The 19,315-nt window shown below is 38.5% G+C and overlaps 1 protein-coding gene across 4 annotated transcripts in view; it reads left to right on the top strand.

Moving 5' to 3' along the window:
• Yes1 (YES proto-oncogene 1, Src family tyrosine kinase) overlaps window positions 1-18,952 on the top strand; it is a 68,825-nt gene extending 49,873 nt beyond the window's left edge. For all 4 annotated transcript variants that reach the window (XM_052750084.1, XM_052750083.1, XM_052750085.1 and 1 more), the window contains exons 11-12: window positions 5,608-5,739; window positions 16,399-18,952. In XM_052750084.1, coding sequence (XP_052606044.1) covers window positions 5,608-5,739; window positions 16,399-16,607 — 341 coding nt within the window. In that variant the 3' untranslated portion in view covers window positions 16,608-18,952. The remainder of the gene's footprint in view (window positions 1-5,607; window positions 5,740-16,398) is intronic.
• The last annotated feature ends 363 nt before the right edge of the window (window positions 18,953-19,315 follow it).

Genomic DNA, 19,315 nt, shown 5'->3' with positions numbered 1-19,315 from the left:
AAAGCCATCTATGAGATCTGTTCATGGTCAACAAGATTTTGGGGAAAAGGGATCAGGAAGATGTCTAAGCAGGTAAAAAACACCTGAAACTCTTGAGGAGGGAGAAGTGAGAAATATTTAGATAGAAGGATAGAGGGGAGAGAGACAGATAGAAACACAGGATAGCTTGGGTGGACCTGGATCCTTATCCACTGGCCCCTTCTGTTTCTTCTAACGGGCTTTTTAAAGGAATACCAAGGGGCAGGGCAAAAGACCTCCCTTTGCTAGATCAAAGCATACCACACATCCAAGTGCAGACCCACGTACGTGGTCAAGCAATCCTCTAATGCAGCTCTCCTGGGTAAAACAAGCTCAGATCTTACTAGGAAACCTTTGTGGGCATATCCCCCTTCTTGATATAAAAAAGGTTCCCCCCAGGCCCCTCAGGTAGACTGCGCCTGTGTTAGTTCACCCTCCTTGATAGATCTTCCTTACCTGTCGTGGAGATACACTTTCCATCAAGCATACTCTGCCTTAGGTTGAAAGCTATCAAGAAGAAAGTTGCCCGTCTTTGCCAGGCTCTGGCAAGAGGGGATACAGAGCTTGCAAACATCCACAGTCATCTCCATAGCTGCCACACCTCCCAGTAAAGGAGTAGAGGATAATAAAGATGGAATATCCTTCTTGGAATGGGTCTAAGGTGATTACAGCAGTCTTAGCTGGATCAAGCCCTTTTCCTGGATCAAAATTCTCTCCTAACAGATGTTCAATAAAATATTCAAAAGACTATTTTGATTCCCAGGAGAAAACAGTCATGTCAAACCATTTCAAAGTGTCCACTCAAGTAAACAAAAACCATGCTAATTATAAAGACACTTTTACAAATTCGATTATGGGAGGCTTATCCCTTTGTGGGAATCCTACCCCTTTCTAAACAGAAACAGGAGTGGAAACTTCTAGGAATAAGACAGAAAAACTCCCCTAATTATGACACCTTCAGTTAAGTTTTCCAGGGGCTACTGAGATAAAATTGTATTTTAAGCTATTATAAAAAGTATTCAGCCAGGCGGTGGTGGCGCACACCTTTACTCCCAGCACTTGGGAGGCAGAGCCAGGCAGATCTTTGTGAGTTCGAGGCCAACCTGGGCTACAGAGTGAGTTCCAGGAAAGGTGCAAAGCTACACAGAGAAACCCTGTCTCGAAAAACTAAAAAAAAAAATAAAAATTTAAAATAAAAAAAAGTATTCAAATATATCTGAAGGTTTGAGTAACAAAAACTTCACATGCTTCTAATGTGATCGATTGGTTTATCCTTTAAAAATTAATGTTACCTAATTTTTCCAGACTAGACACGCTCCAGGAAGATGCTTGCCAACTGCAGGAACCCTAGTATTCCTGGGATGCACTCAAACTCAGAGGCACTTGCCCCCTGGCCCTTTGCTAATTGCTTCCCGACTGCTGGTTAGAAATGGAGATATAGCACTAACAGTAAAAGTTAGCAATGCTTCAGGAGATTGTTTTCTATACTAGGGCAGTTACGAGTGATTCTCCCATTCTGATAGATGTTTCTTCAAGGTGAATTTAATTTTTTGCCCCTACAGAAAGAGAAAAAAAATCTGAGAAAGAAAGGTCTGAAAAGCTTTTAGTTTCTTTGAGAGATTACTAAGTCTTTCCCAAAATTTCTGTTCTCTAATCTTTGACTTCATAGTCAAACTGAAACTAATTTTGATTGTATGGTGTTATAATGGTGTTTACTGGTGGAGCAGAGGGTTTTGTTTCATCTGCATCCACCTCAGGAAAAATTCCCCATGCTTTTCAGGGCTTGATTCTAAGCGTCTCCGGGCCAAAAACTGCCATAGGAATCTTTTTCTGCCCATTTTTTTTTTTTTTCTCATCTTTGGTAGGTTTTTCTCTGATTCTTCCCCAGGATTTTGCACTCACAGTCCCATAGTTGGAAATCAAGGACATAGTTCCTCTGTCTTGTTGTTTATCTTATCCTAAATTTTTTCTTAAATTTTATTCTTAACCCAGTATTTCTATATTCTGTGTTACTCTAAAATTTTTTAAATTTTTTTTTTTTTTTTTTTTTTTTTTTTTTTTTTTTTTTTTTTTTTTTTTTTTTTTGGTTTTTCGAGACAGGGTTTCTTTGTGTAGCTTTGCGCCTCTCCTGGAACTCACTTGGTAGCCCAGACTGGCCTCGAACTCACAGAGATCCACCTGGCTCTACCTCCCGAGTGCTGGGATTAAAGGCGAAAATTTTTTAAATTTTATAGGTAGAAATTAAGAGGAAAAAAAGAAACGGAGATAGAGAGAGAGATATGCTGCAGCTTTACTTTTCAGCTTCAGCATTCCACTGCCTTACTTTCACTCCCCAAAATAGAATACCCCTGCCTTAATTTTTCAGCATAACCGTACATGCCCAAACTTCCTGCGGGGGGCCTCCCCCCCTTTCGCCAAGTGCCTGGTCCCTGTTTGGGTGCCTCTGTGGGAGACCCACTCCCTCTTTTACCCCAGGGTACTCTTGAGGAGGGAGAAGTGAGAAATATTTAGATAGAAGGATAGAGGGGAGAGAGAGAGATAGAAACACAGGATAGCTCAGGAGGTCCTGGATCCTTATCCACCAGCCCCTTCTGTTTCTTCTAACGGACTTTTTTTTTTTTTTTTTTTTTTTTTGGTTTTTTCAAGACAGGGTTTCTCCATGTTGTTTTGGTGCTGCAATTTTCTAATGCAGCTCTGCTGGGTAAAGCAAGCTCAGGTCTCACTAGGAAACCTTTGTGGACCTCCACAACACATGCTTGACACAGTAAGCACACAAAAGTCAGAATACAGCCTTGGGCTTTACTCTCCCATCTTGAGAATGGGTTTCTTGTTTCCCAGGATAAGTGCCAGATTTAGCTGTCTCTAAACGTCCTGACATTTTCCTGTTTCCAGTTACCCTCTCATTGTAAAAGCACTTGGATTACACACACAAGTTACATGGGTTCTGGGAATCCAAACTCAAGTCCTCATGGCTAACAAGCACTTGACCCACTGAGCCATCTCCCTTGTCTCAGATAAATGTTTTCTATTTTTTTTGTTTTGTTTTGTTTTGTTTTTCAAGACAGGGTTTCTCTGTGTAGCTTTGCGCCTCTCCTGGAACTCACTTGGTAGCCCAGGCTGGCCTCGAACTCACAGAGATCCGCCTGGCTCTGCCTCCCAAGTGCTGGGATTAAAGGCGTGTGCCACCACCGCCCGGCTCTATTTTTTTTTTAAACAAACTTGATGAGTTGTTATTTAAACTATTGTCTTAGATTGGAGGTGGTTCCCAGTCAACCATTGTCTCTTCCTACCCCAAGGAGACCTCAGCAATGTCTAGAAACATTTTTTGTTGTTCCAATTTGGGGACTATTGTCAGCATCTGGTAGGTAGAGGCTAACATACTGCTAAACGTGCTGTAACATACAGCCTAATAATCACACACACAAAAAAAATAATTACCATGCCCAGAACAGTTAGCATTGCCAGAGTAGAAAACCCATGATTTAGCTCCAGTCTGAAAAAGGGTTTATGTTTATTTTGTGTGTGTGTGGGGGGGGGGGGGGGGGGTGTTTTGTTTGTATGTATGTCAGTGCACCACATGCGTGTAGTACCCGTGGAGGCCAGAAGAGGGCGTCAAATCTAGAACTGGAGGGACGGATGTTCGCTACCTTGTGGGTGCTGGGTATCAATCCTGGATCCTCTGGAAGAGTAGCCAGTACTCTTAACTGCTGAGTCATCTCACGACCCTCTCCATTTCTTTTCTATCTCTACCCTACATATACTTTCCTCCAACTAGTCATGTATTCCTGTAGTCCTTACTTAGAAAATCCTAACCATTTGTTTAAGGCTAAATTTAGTTGCCACTGTTTAATGAAGACTTGTTATGTGACAAATGAAAATTGAACTAGTTTTCATAGTATCTAAGAACTCTTATTTTACAACACACACACACACACACACACACACACACACACACACACATATAAAATCACTTCAGGTATATATAGCATAAAAATATAAATTTCATGAAAGCTGTATTGTTTGTGTATCCACAATAATTAGCAAAATGCTTGTGTTTTAAAGCCTTACACTAAATATTTGTGTAAATTAACAAAGTGTTTTAAAAATGCTAACACAAGGGCTGGTGCAATGAATCAGCTAGCAGATGTGCTTGTTACTCAAGCCTGGTGACCTGAGTTTGGTCGTTGGAACCCACACAAAGGTAGAAAGGTAGAGCCAACTCCACGGAGTTGTCCTCTGACCTCCATGCAAGTGCCATGGCACATGTGCACTCACACAAACACACAATAAAAAATATGATACAACAATAAAAAACTGTAGCAGGAATCCTAATTAGTCTTAAATAAAAACCTGGAGCCAGATATTGGGGTAAATATTGAAAGATCAGAAAGACAAAGGAGCAAGCCACAGCTACCTCTTACCTTGCCAACTCCTCAGCCTGAAAGTGGTTCCGCTCCTGTCTCCTCCCGCCTTATATTGCTCTCTCCACCCAGCCTTATCAAATCCTCTCTCCACCTCCCTAGTGCTGGGATAAAAGGCATGTGCCTCCCAAGTACTAGGATCAAAGATGTGTGCCACCACTGCCTGGCTTCTGTGGTTAACTAGTGGCTGGCTCCACACTCTGATCTCCAGGCAAGCTTTATTTGTTAGAGCACAAGCAAAATATCACCACCACAAAAAACTTCTGCAAAGATAGCACAAAAGTACATAAAGGTTATGAACCAATAGCCATTAGACCCAGAATGGGTTTTCAACCGTAATTGGTTACAGCCACTGGATGTCGTGAACTTAAAGTTGTAGATTTTATAATAATGTAATATCTCATGTCTCTAAACCTAGCACTTGGAAGTTAGAGGCAGAAGGATCAGGAGTTCATGGTCTTTCTTCAAAAAATAGCATGTTAGAGACCAGCTGACGCTTTCTCAAAAAGCCACACAGAGGGAGAGACTAATGCATGAAGTTTTAATCTTTGTTCATCACATATTTTACACACACACTAAAAACAGCAACAGATTTAGCTTGATTTAGCAAATTTTTGTAATCCCAATTTTCAAAAGGCTGACACAGTATTGTGAGACTTTTTTTTTTCCAAGACAGGGTTTCTCTATCCCTGGATGTACTGGAACTTGCTCTGTAGACCAGGCTGCTCTTAAACTCACAGAGATCTCCTACCTCTGTCTCCTGAGTGCTGGGATTAAAGGTGTGCATCACCATGCCCACCCAGCCATAATTGTGAGAATTTAAGAGTAGCCTAAAATAAATATAGCAAGATCAGGATCCCATGTGCTCCCCTCTCCCAAATTTTCAATTTTACAATCCATGTTTTTGTCTTATTAAAACTTCTGCTGTTTTATTGGATCATGTTCTGTTCCCACCAGCAACTTTTTATAGCATTAAATATAAGAAAAAACAGATTTATTTTAGTGTAAAAATTTAAAGTCAGTGCAGTTTTCCACATATTTTCTGTGTTTGAAGATTTAAACTTAAGACACACAGAATTGGGTTATTGATAGAGATTAGACCCGTATACCTTACATTTACACAGATAGGCTCTTCAGAAACATTTAAGATTGTCACTATTATTTTTAGGTGCAAAATTTCCAATCAAGTGGACAGCTCCTGAGGCTGCACTGTATGGTCGGTTTACAATAAAGTCCGATGTGTGGTCATTTGGAATTCTACAGACAGAGCTGGTGACCAAGGGGAGAGTGCCATATCCAGGTAAGCTTGTGTTTCTCTAGCTCTTTAGTTATCCCAACAGAGACTTTAATGAGGGGTACACTCAGCAAGAATGTGAGGGAGAGAGACTGTTTCTCCTTTCCTACCCGTTTATTTTGGCACTGGGTATGTAGCAATCCATGAGAGCTGGAATCCTTGAGCAAGCACAGGAGGTGTGTCCTACATTCACTTCGACTTCTCTAAGATGTTTTCCAAAAAAGCCCTTTATATGTTCTGTACTCTCATATCAAAAGCATATCTTAAATATCCTAGGTTATATCTGTCCCCCCAAGTATTCTTTTCTAGAATTGTGATATTCTAGACTCAAAAGATTGTTTTGAGAAGCATTGTTTCCTCTTGTAATAAGAGGAAAAATAAACTATTTTACTGTAAAAATTAAGACATTGATATAGGTTTTTGGTGCAAGAAGAATTTTTAGGCTAGTTGAAATTCAGCTATAATTGAATATTCCTTCAGCATGTTAGCTCTCAAGCACGTCCACTGAGGTCTCCTGACAGTTGAAGAGTGTGAAAGCATAGAAAATCCAGTCTTTGAGAAGAATTGCTATAGTGATCTCTTACGTGCCATTCCTTAATCCTTGCAGCTGTAGATGAAGTGTTGTCACGTTCTGTAGCCACATCCTTTCATTATGTGCTGATGCTTAACCATCCAAATTCTCGTCACTCAATGGTCATTCCTCATCACCCTGTCAAATGAGACTCCCTTCCTATCTTAATTCGTGGTCATCTTTCTTTTTTTTTATTTACTGAGTTTTTTCATTTCATATAAATATATGTAATATATATATATATATATACACACACACACATACACACCATATATATATATATATATATATATATATATATATGATGGTTTTTCGAGATAGGGTTTCTCTGTGTAGCCCTAGCTGTCCTAGAACTCACTCTGTAGCTGACCTCTAATTCGGAGATCCACCTGTCTCTGCCTCCCAAGTGTTGGGATTAAAGGCATGCACCACCACTGCCTATATTTTTTATCATTTTCCACTCCCCCAACTTGTCCCACATCTTCCCCTCCTTTCTACCCACCCATCTTTGTTTTTTTTCCTCTTTCAAAAAAAACAAAAACCAAAACCATAGAAATGAAAATCAAAATAAACAATCAAAAGACCAGTAAGACAAAAAAAAAAAAAAAAAAAAAGTGCCACACTGTCCTTTAATCCCAGCACTTAGTAAGCACAGTGGTAAGTGAATCTCAAAGTTCAAGGCTAGCCTGGTCTACAGGGCTAGTTCCAGGATACACAGAGAATCCCTGTCTTGAAAAACCAAAAGAAAAGGTTACAGCGATATCATTGAGTTCATTTTGTGTTGGCTAACTACTTCTAGGCATAGTCTGCCCTAGACTGTGGTTGATACACAAAGTGATACTCCATTAGAGAAAACTGATGTTTCTCTTTGTTTGCAGGTCTTCAGTTGCAAATACCTTATTGGTTAGGGATGGGATGCCCTGTCCATTTTCTCCTTTCAGTGCTGGGACCCCATCCGGCTTTAACCTGTACAAATCTTGTGTGTTACCACAGTCCTGTGAGTGCATATGTGCATCAGTCCTATTGTATTTGGAAGACACTGTTTTCTTGGAGTCAACTGTCACCTCTGGCTTTTACAGTCTTTTCTGCTTCCTCTTCCAACATTAATTCCTGAGCCTTGAGGGGAGGACTTTTATGAAGACATCCCATTTAGGACTGAGTTTTCTAAAATCTCTCAATCTTTGCACATTTTCCAGTTGTGGGACTTTGTTAATTCTCATCTTATGCAAGACGAAATTTTTCTGATATGGCTTAAGTGAGCTGCTGATCTACGAGTGTAGTACTATGTCATTAGATTACTTATGTTCCTTTAGCCAAATAATAGTAGGTTTTCCCCTAGGCCCATAGCCTATCTAGTCTTAGTTTCTTAGCTACTTTAGCAGTGTCAGATATGGGTTCCATCTCATAGAGTGTGCCTTAAATCCATTCAGAAAGGTCATTCCTGTCCCATTTATGACACTATTGCACCAGGGTGTCTTGCAGGCAGGTTGCTGTTGTAGGTAGCTGGGTGATATTAATAACCTTTCTCTTCTAGTGCATGCAGAGTACCTTCCAGCATCATGAACGCTAATCAGTAAGGGTAAAACTTCTAGTTAGGCACCAGCTCAACTTCTCTGTGTTCGATGTCGTAAGTGTTTTTTTCAGCAGTAGGACCTTACCATCAGGTTATGGAGAACAGCCAATAAGCCTTGGCAGTAGCCTGTGATGTTTAGCGGTAGTGTCTCTATGGGACCCCTTTGGCCAACATCAATATTCCTGGCACTGGTGGTTTTACTTGGTGCTAGAAGATGTCTAGTTGGGATATTGTCTCCCATAATATTTGGTGCCTAGATTGTTTTTGTTTTGAAACCTCAATTTCACATATGTACAGACACCTGATTTTTGACAAAGAAGCCAAAAGTACACACTGGAGAAACTGAATGGCTCCATGTAGAAGATTCCAAATAGATGTGTATCACACTGTACAAAACTCCAGATGGATCAAGGATCTCAACAGAAGATCAGATATCTTGAATCCGATAGAATAGAAAGTAGGGAAATGGCTTGGACTCATTGGCACAGGAAAAGACTTCTAAACAGGGCAACAGTAGCACAGGCACTAAGAATAACAATAAATGGGAATCTCATGAATCTGAAAAGCTTCTATACAGCAAGGACACAATAGTCATCTTAATACATATGTCAGTGGTTCCTCCCATTCTCTGATCTCATGGCTTGAGCACTTTTTGTATGTGATCTTGTCATTTCTCACACTTTCAACCTTAACAATACCTATAACTGTATTCCTCTCATTGCCACAATTTCATGTGCCCCTTATCTGACTCCTACCTTGCATCTTTCTATCCTTTTCTACCCCAGCTTTAGCAATTTCTTGACACTACCAAGATCTTTTATGTATTGGTACCAACTTTGCCAGACCCTCATCCTCTTCATAAAACCCCTCTGTTCTTAAACTGTATAGTCAAACAATATGATCACTCCCTTGGGTTTATTTTATCCTTTATCTTTCTTTTACTTTATTACTACTTAAGTCATAATTCTGGATAAAATCCAGTTTTGTCCTCTCTATACCAGTAAATAAAGTCAGAGGTGAAAAAACAGTTATATTAAGTCATTTCACTTTGAAGTTTTAATCATGGTGCACTTTCTGTTTTAGCCACAATAGAGAATCTAATATCTGCTATCTCACTACAAATAAATACAGAATTAGACAGAAACATAATACAGTATATTTCACAGCCACCAAGGAAGAATGCAATCTTTTTTTTTAAATGAGACCTACATTTATATCACAATTATAGTGGGCATATTCATAAAGTCCAAGTGAAGACATCAGTTTTGGTTTTTTGGGGGGGGGGTTGTTTGTTTATTTGTTTGTTTTTCTGAACAAAGGAGAAAGAAGTACAAGTGCTCCTAAAGAGGAAGGAGCCCCAGTAAAAGAACTGAAATTCTGGGCTTGGGGATTTAGCTCAGTGGTAGAGTGCTTGCCTAGCAAGCGCAAGGCCCTGGGTTCGGTCCTCAGCTCCAGGAAAAAAAAAGAACTGAAATTCTGCATTAAATAGTCCCTATAAGCTCTTTACAGTAGGTCCTCCTAACACGGAAAGGCTGTGGTTGGGAGTCCTAACAGAAAACAGGTACTCAAAGTCTGAAAGCTGAGCTAAACTGAGCTAAGCTAAACTGAGCTGAGCTAAAAGCACAGAGTGATAAAGAGTTCTTGCCCAGCCAAAATGAACAGATATTAGGGAACATTTTATGCTTTTTGTTGAGACCCTAGAAGGCAATGCGTCACCACAGGCGGTGGGACCTGGGGAAATGGAACCGATAAATGAGGTGGTAAACTAAAGTTTCATGCCAACTTTATCAGCACCACAGACAATTTATACTCTGAGTGTTAAGAAAGGTCACATGAGTAAAGTTCTTATGAGTTCAAGCTATATAAAATTTCCATTGAGGCATATAAAGGATAGTTTAAACATTTAATTCAATAACAACAGCAAGCGATAATGAGTTATCTGAAGTAAACTCACTCCTGTGCTACACCTGGGAGGAGCACACCCAGGAGGGGCACAAAAACATATTCCAAGAATAGTTTTGTGTTTTTGAAGAAACTGAGGTTACAAGACTCTTGTCTTGTTTTCTTGGAGTGTTCTCACAAGCACTCAGAATTCTCCTCACATAATTCCATTCCTGGACAGTGTTCTGACATCAATGCTCTAGTAGAAAAGGCAAAATTAAAGAACACCTAAAGCAAAGTATTGCCAAGGAAGAACCAGGTGATCTGACAAATTTACTGGTAAAATCAAACCTAATGTCTTGAAGAAAAAGAAATAATTCATAGTGTGTGATTCAGAATGTCAACCTAAAATAGCTATTGACGCAAAATTTTATATTCTGTGAAAGAAAACTAAAGCCCCAATCATTTAGTTATCAATGTTCCTAGTGCTGTGACCCTTTATTTAGTACAGTTCCTCATGCTGTGGTGACCCCAACCATAAAATTATTTTGTTGCTACTTCATAACTGTAATTTTGCTACTGTTATGAATTGTAATATAAATATCTGATATGCAGGATATTTGATATGTGACCCCTATGATAGGATCATTCAACCCCCCCAAAGGGTTGCGACCCATAGGTTGAGAACTGATTAGGGGAGAACCATGTCTTAGTTATTGTTCTATTACTGTGGAGATACAGCATGACCAAGACAACTCTTATAAAAAAAGCACTTAAGCAGGGCTTGCTTACAGTTTAGAGGATTCGTCCATGGTCATCATGACTATGACTGGAAACAGACAGGTCTGGCGTAGGAACAGTAGCTGAGGGCTTTATATCTTATCCTCAGGCATCACGCAAAGAGAGAGACATTAGGCCTGGCATTGGCTTTTGAAACCTGAAAGCTCATTCCTAGTGACACACCTCCTCCGACAAGGCCACACCTCCAAATCTTTTTCAAACAATTCAATTAACTGGTGACAAGCATTAAGATATTTTAGCCTATGGAGGCCATTCTCATTCAAACTGCCAGAAGTCATGTGTGGTGGTGCATGTTTTAATCCTAGCACTTGAGACACACAAACAGGTGGATCTTTGAGTTCCAGGCCAGCAGAGTACACAGTAAGGCCGTGTGTCTAAAATATAAATAAATAAATAAATAGATGACTGATTCAAGAACTGAAAATTACTAGGCCCTAAAGAGAACCCCAATTATAAACTTAGTAAAGAACTTCAAATTAGTGCTTTGTGTGTGTGCATGAGTGTGGTATGGTATGGTGTGTGTGTGTGTGTGTGTGTGTGTGTGTGTGTGTGTGTGTGTTGTCTGAGGCAGGTCATCCCTTTGTAACCCAAGCTTTCCTTGATCTTCCTATTTAAGATAGCCAGGCTGGCCTCAAACTTGAAGTGACCTACCCATCTCAGTCCCTAGACTGCTGGTACTATAGGTGTACATGACCAAAGCTAGCAATACTTAAAACGAAAGAAGTGGTTAGCAAAATGATATGAAAACTGGAGAGTTTCAATAGAATTGGAATCTATAAACGAAATAAACAAAGCTGGATGTGGTGGTGCACACCTGTAATCCCAGCAATCAAGATACTGAAGCAGAAAGATCACAGCTTCAAGGCTACCCTGGGCTGCTTAGCAAGACCCTGTCTCTAATAAGTAAATATCATGTAAGAACTGTAAAATACTTTGTAAAATTCACACATTATATGGCTGCGGAAGACAAAATTAGTAGATTCATAGGTTCATTATTAGAAGATTTCTCGAGACAGTGTGTAGATTAAATACCTGGGGGTGGGGATGGACAATGTATGAACTAAATAGAACATAGTGAAAAGGTCTCATTTCTCTGTACCTGGAGCCCTAGGAGATGGAAGAGTGGAACAGTAACAAGTATTACTAGAAAAGGAATAGCCAGAAGTTCCTTAAAAAAAGATAGTTTTGGTTAACTCAGTGAACTTGAAGCAGGATAAAGGAAGTTTAGTGTACTTCAGTCAAGTATAGCATTACCAAATTATAAAGGTCAAAGCCAAATAAATAGCCCTAGGGAGTTGGTATATACTTGCCTTTTCCTCACTCATATGGAAGCTGGAAATAAGTGAAAGATCTTTATTATGTTTTTATTTATTTGTGTATATGTATGTGTGAGGACACACATGGAAAGATCAGAGGACAGCCTGTAGGAGTTAGCTCTCTCTACTATGTAGATTCTGGTGCTCCAACTCAAGTCACCAGATTTGGTAGCAAAGCACCCTTACCCATTAAGCCACCCCTGCCCAAAATTGTCTTTAAAGTGCTTAGGAGAAAATTGTTGACTTACCACATTTATGGTACGTCTAAAAATAAATTCAATGGGGCTAGAGAGATGGTTCAGTGATTAAGAGCACTCAGTGCTCTTCAAGAGGACCTAGATTCCATTCCCATCACCCACATGGTGACAGCTGCCCATAACTCTAGTTACAGGGGGGCCAGTGTCCTTTTCTGGATTCTGTGCATGTGGTACACAGACATAGATACAGACAAAACCACCCACACACTTAGAATAAAAATAAATCTTTAGAAAGTAAAATAAAATAAATTCCATGGTAGTAACACAAAGGTCACAGGGTATAAAACAGTAGTAGGTAGATAGTTCTGAGTTTCTGTTAATATGTAGAGATTATAGAAGTACTTATTTAAAGTAAAGCGTAAGCCCCAGAGAAGCATATTGCAATTCCAGTAGAGTGTGGTTCAGTGGTAGACGACTATGTGGAGTATAGAGTGCTCACTTATCATGCACTAGGCCATGAGTCTGATCCCTAGCTCAAAAACAATCCACTAAAATGTAATGATGAACAGTGCTTGCTTAATCAAAATATAAGGAGGACCAACGAATAGATGGGACAAACAGCAAGTAAATGGGATGATAAACCTGGCAATGGCAAATACCTTTAGTTCCAGCACTCAGGAGGCAGAGTCAGATGGATCTTTTAAGTTTGAGGCCAACATGGTCTATACAGTGATTTCTAGGATTGTCAGGGCTACATATAGAAACCAGGTCTCAAAAAAAAAAAAAAAAAAAAAAAGGAAGAAAGATGATAGCTAAACCTATACCCATAATTACATTGTATGTAAGTGCACTAAATATTCCAGTTAAAAGACAAAAACCAGATCTTAAATATATGCATCAGTGCCAGACCTCTAGTACACCCCTATCACTCCTCATATTCCTTTTGAAGCAGTGTCTCTCCCTGGAACTAGTGCTCATTTTTTTTTCTTGGCCAGGCTAGAAACTGACAAACCCCAGAAATCCTCTTTATCTGCCTCACCACCCATCCCTGGCCTTGCAGCTGCCATCACAAGTGTGCATTGGCCACCTAGTTCATTACATGAGTGCTGGAATCCCAGCTATGAACGGTCCTCATGACTTTGTAGTGCTCTTAACCACTGAGCTATCTTTCCAGCCCCTATAGTACTATTTTTAAGAGATACACTTTAAATATATAAGCTGTACAAAATGATAAAAATTCAGAGGGTGGAAAGAGACGTACTATGCAAAATATTAGCCAAAAGAAAACCTGTGCAGCTGTGGACTTCAAGACAAGAAATATTACTAGAGACAAAATATCATTGAATGATAAAAGGGTCAGTTGAACAGGGAAACATAAAACTCCAAACAGGTATAACTAATTACATATCTGTAAATATACATTACATTAATAAACATTTAAATAAGCAGAATCTAAACAATTTCTAGATTTTATTTTGGCAGGAAAGTGCTAGGGGTTGGACCTAGGACCATGTATGCACTAAGCCAGCACTCTACCACTGAGCTACCACTCCAGCCCCCAGATTCCAGGCTTCAAAAAAGGAAAAGATAATAATATATTGTCCATCTTTGATTACTGAAGAGGATTAACATGTAGCACCAACAGTTTCTATTTGCTACTATTGTTTTAGCAAAATAACCTCAACAAATGTAAGCAATAATTAAATACTTCATTGACAGAAAGCAAAGCCATTACAATCGGTTTTAAGTATTAAGTGTTAGAGGTCTATCTTCTTTTTATTAAAAAGCAGTTATGAAAGAATTGACTTCCTGCCATGCTTCAGAGTTATGTCTTACTCAGCGTCTTAGAAACGATTGTCTTTCTGAAGATTGAGTGGAGGCCATTTCTGCCATGCTTTACTTTTAGATGTGTTGGCATAAAAACTTTCATTAGTTCCGATTATCAGAAAATTCTGAAGGATCAAATCTTGAATCAAAGAGTTGTTAGGAATTAGGACTGAGGTATAGTTCAAAGGTAGAGCATGGGTTCAGAGACTGGAGAGACAGCTTAGTGGTTAGAGTGCGTTGCTCTGCTAGAGAACTGGAGCTCAGATCCCAGCTCCCACATCTTACAAGACGCAGCTGCTTGTAACTTCAGCTCCAGGAGTTCCAGTGTCTCCTTCTGTACTCTGCAAGACCCTGTTCTCTCCCTCACTTCTTTACCCTCTTCCTCTCCATTCCCTCTCCCTGTCCTCCCCCCCCCCCCTGTCCCCCCCCCTCTCTCTCACACACACACACACACACACACACACACACACACACAATTAAAAATAGAGCAAATCTTTAAAAACAAACAAATAAAGGCCCTGGGTTCTATCTCCAGCACACACCTCCCCCCACAAAGGAGAAGTAATTGGTACTTAGAGTTGGTTTTGTGGGTTCAGGCTTATTTAGATTAATTAATATTAGTCTGTTAAGAAGTACAAAAGCTCATAGGCGTATATATTCAATAACAAAAGTTCTCCAGTTACAGTAAGCCCTCATCAAATGTTAAATATTGGGTCCTTTCTGCATGTGTGTAACAACTTCTGGCTTTATTTCTGTAGCAGAGAAATATATTGGATTTCACTAAGAGGTGCTATTTTCTTAGATGAAAATATTCTTCAGTTTTTAAGATTTTAAGTATTTTGAGGAATCCCTTATTCCTTAGAAAGTCATAACTAAAAATGGAAATAGTTCTATCATGTTTCATTGTTTGAAAGCAATCATAGTTGCTGGGCAATGGTAGTGCATGCCTTTAATCCCAGCACTTGGAAGGCAGAGGCAGGCAGATCTCTGTGAGTTCGAGGCCAGTCTGGACTACAGAGCAAGTTACAGAACAGGCTCCAAAGCTATACAGAGAAACCCTGCCTTGGGGGAAAAAAAAAAGAGTAATCATGGTCAGTGAACAGTCTTACTGCTGGTGGTCAGTATAAGATGACAGGAAATACGGGATGGCCTGTCTTGGCTGGCAGGGAAGGTGATAATGGGATGTGGGAAAGAGTCAAGGGTTTGCTGGCATGACATGTGTATTGGTTGCTTTACATGTTGCTGGAACAAAATACCTGACTAAAGGAAAGAAGAAAGGGCTTATTTTAACTCACAGTTGAAGATACTATCCCATCATAGTAGTGAATCGTAACTGTAGAAGCGTAAGATACTGATCTCATTGTATCTAGTCAAGAAGTAGAGAGAGATGGAAGCTAGTGTTCAGCTCTGTAGCCGGGAGGTTCCTCAGCTGCTTATAAAATAATTATTCAGAGGCTTAATATTTGTTATCAATTGAATGGCCTGTGGTAAACTTCTTACTAGCTAGCTCTTATAACTTAACTCATTTCTATTAATCTATAAGTTGCCATGTGGCCGCAGCATTATCGGTCTGCTGGCATCTTGCTGCTCCTTCTGCGGAAGCTGGTGTCTCTCCAGACTCTCCTTTCTTGTCTCCGTATATCTGCTTGGATTTCCCACCAGCTGCTAAGCTGTCTTGCCTTAGGCCAATTCAGCTTTATTTATCAACCAGTCAGAGCAACACATATTCACAGCATACAGAAAGACATCCTACAGCACAGCTCTTTCTCCTTTATATTCAGTCCAAGACCCCCCCCCAACTCATGGAATGGTGCTGTCCACAGTTAAATGGGTCTTCCCACCTTATCCTAGCCTAGATAATCCTTCATAAGTATGCCTAGAGGCTATCTTAATCTAGATGATCCTTCACAGCTATGCCCAGACATTTTCTCCTAGGTAATTCTACCATCACAGTGAGTCAATATCTAGAAGAGAAATTTAGGAAGAGTCCACTTGCTACTTGGGACAGTGCACAGTAACTCATTAATCATGGGAGGAAACTTACAAAAGAATAAAAGAAATAAAAGTTTAAGTGGAATGAAAAATTGATCATATTAAAATATAGATTATCAGCCCAGTGTGGTGGTGCATGCCTTTAATCCCAGTAATGGAGGGAGAAGCAGGTGAATGTCTGTGAGTTTGAGGCCAGCCTGATCTATTGAGTGAGCTCCAGGACAGGCTCCAAAGCTACACAGAGAAGCCCTGTCTTGAAAAACCACGTGTGTGTGTGTGTGTGTGTGTGTGTGTGTGTGTGTGTGTGTGTGTACATACACATATATCTATAATCATTTCTCAGCTTTTCTTTAAATAAATTGATGTTTAAATTTTATTCTAGTCTCTGTTGAAAATGTCTTTTCACTAGGTAAATTTGGTATGTCTTAGTTAATGGCTAGGGTATTTACTCTGTTTTGCTCTTCATGGCTAGGACCATTATTTTTAACGTTTGAATGTTAACCTTAGGTATGGTAAACCGTGAAGTTCTGGAACAAGTGGAGCGAGGGTACAGGATGCCTTGCCCTCAGGGCTGTCCAGAATCCCTCCATGAATTGATGAATCTTTGTTGGAAGAAGGACCCTGATGAGAGACCAACATTTGAATATATTCAGTCCTTCTTGGAAGACTACTTCACTGCTACAGAGCCACAGTACCAACCAGGAGAAAATTTATAATCCAAATAGCTGTGTGCACAGATCTGCCAAAACACTTGTGTGAGTTCCTCATGCACAGGAATGAGAAGATACTCTTCACTCTGCATGTTTCTTGTGGTAAACTGGAATTCCAGATATGGTTGCACAAAACCACTTTTTTCCCCCAAGTGTTCAACTCTAAAGTACCAATGATACATCTTACAACTTACTTCAGGGTCCAAAGAAAGCTAAGATATTGTGACTGTGGGTGATAGCATGGTAAGAAAGAGCAACAAGACTACTGGTTAACCTAGTCACTTCCTTTTCTTCCCCAAACTCAGAATTGCTAAAAGAAAACTATTTATTGATATGGACAAAACTTGGGCTGTTATATCACTGTAAAATCTCAAATCAAAGAACTTCATGGGACCAAATAATTCCATTCCAGTTTTTAAAAATCTTGCATTTTTTTCCTCAAAAGTTAGGTTTTTGTTTTGCTTTGTTTTGTTTCTCTATTTAACAGCTGGCATGTAGTCTTAACACAGATCTCCTTTTGTGTGGAACGGGCCAAGTCTTCCAAAAGCAAAAAAATGGATTATAAACAGCATCAAAAACTTGATTAAATGTTAGATCACAGCCATGGAATTTGGAAGCATAATACACTGTGTTCACATTTAGTTCATAGAACTGGAAAGTAGAAAAACAATTTTTTTACTTAAGTCATTTCTTGAATTGTTCAGCTTAGAATAATAAGATAACCAGAAAGTGAGTTAATCTTTTGCAAGGTTGTATTGATTTTTTTAAAGGCAATGTACAATTGAAATTATACTATCCAGTCCAAGGGAAAATCTTTTAATATTTGCATAGCATGAAAAATGAAAACCCAGCATTTAAGCAGTCCATTTTTAAAAAATAGATGGTGTACTGTGAGGTGTTGCTAGTATGTTTTTATGGTGATGGGCTCCACAATAGAAAACATCACTAGATCAGGGACTTGAATGCACTTTGCTTGTATTGAGTATAGAATAGGAGAGAGGAAAATGTATTTAAATAAATATGAGAGAAGAAAATGGGAAAGTTTTACAGGTATTGGGATAGGATGGAATGTTTAATGTTGGTGTTGTGGAGTGACAACATGGCTTTTCTGGCACTCAGAGCTCCTCATTAGCTATTTTTAGACTTTAAAAGTTGTAAAGTATGACTGTAAAACTCATTTTCTTAACGTATACACTAAATAAGTTTTACATCCTTAAAATAGTGAAGATAAGGCTTAACACTAATTTCAGTGGCCCATTTTTATACAGAACCTTTTTAGAACTCCAATTTTCAAATCTCTGAAATTTCACTTACATTTCAGATATACTTGATGATTATCGTATTTTCCTTTCATAATATAATTAATTTGAGGGAGAATACTTACTCTGAGTAACAGTAATTTAAAGAGGAAAATTTTTGCCCACTCAAAGTGCAGAAGTAAAACATTCAAAATGAGAGCTTTTCTAACTCAGAAATTATGAAATATTAATTTGAATTGAGTAGTGTTAATGGTTTAAGGGTCTAGCAAGGGAAAAACTGTCTGCTAAATAAAATAAAAGTCTAATATTTATGTTTTTAAATGCTGTATTTTATAGTTACACTTTAAAATGTTATATCAAGTTGTCTTATTTTCAGCATATAATTTTAAACTACCATCATTTTAATCACAAAATTTAAAGATCTGTGCCATGGTAAATTATGTTCAAATTTAAACCTTTTTAAATGTGACAAGTGAACTTCATGCAAGTTGGCAAAAGTTCTGGTACTAAAAGTTGTGTTTGTTTTCTTTTTACTTAACCTATTCAGTACTGAATCCTCTGCCAAGAGGGTCTCCTGATAAGAATGTCGTCCTTATTTGCCCTGATGTCTATGGTTTGTGACATGAGTGTTTTAAAGGGCTTCATGTGAACTATGGTATTGTAGTTTTTCTAAGGATTCTTTAAAGAGTAATAAAATTACATTTATGTACTAATTCTGATCAGAAAAATAAGGCAGGAAAAGTTGATGGCATTCTTTAGATTTTAAATAAACTGGATGGAGCAGTTCTTATACTAACACTTGTATAGTAAGGATACAACACTAACTTAATGTGTATTCAGTTTAAATTGTTATGTATTTTTGAATTGTCAAGAAAAAGTTTTGTACATTTGAAGATTTTTTTTTTCCAACAGCTTTCATCTTTATTGTCTTAACTTGGAACTTTAACCCTTACCAAAAAAGAAAAGTTGGCAAAAGCAGCCTTCTAGCACACTTTTTTAAAATAAATAATGGTAACCTAAAACTTAATATTTTTATAAAATGTTGAAATATTGTTTTGTGGATAATTAAAATAAAAATCTTTGTTGAATGCATCTATTTATCTTTTCAGTTGCTCTTTATATTTCCTCATTAATTATGTAAATATTGGTTATTCTGAATTTATTCTTCCATTGGGAAAAAAATTTTCAGTTAGAAATTGTAAATCCCGAACAGAGTTAAAATCAGTTCTTTCTTTCTTAAGTTTAGAACACTATTGAACTTATTTCACATGATTAACTTCCTGTGTACAGTAAATGACATTTTCTAAAATTGTATCAGCAAATACAGCCACTGTATCACATAGAGAAACCTGGGTGATTTAAGTGAAGCTATTTGCAGACAATAGGAAAGATATAAAGTAGAAAAGTCACTTTACTTTCCTAAAGTTGCACAAACATCTCTATGTGTTCTACAAA

Source organism: Peromyscus californicus, unplaced genomic scaffold (genome assembly GCF_007827085.1).
Source record: "Peromyscus californicus insignis strain IS unplaced genomic scaffold, ASM782708v3 Scaffold_21__1_contigs__length_65335640, whole genome shotgun sequence".
NCBI classification, from domain to species: domain Eukaryota; kingdom Metazoa; phylum Chordata; class Mammalia; order Rodentia; family Cricetidae; genus Peromyscus; species Peromyscus californicus.
The sequence above is the reverse complement of the archived record's forward strand: the minus strand, read 5'-3'. Positions and strand labels throughout refer to the sequence as shown.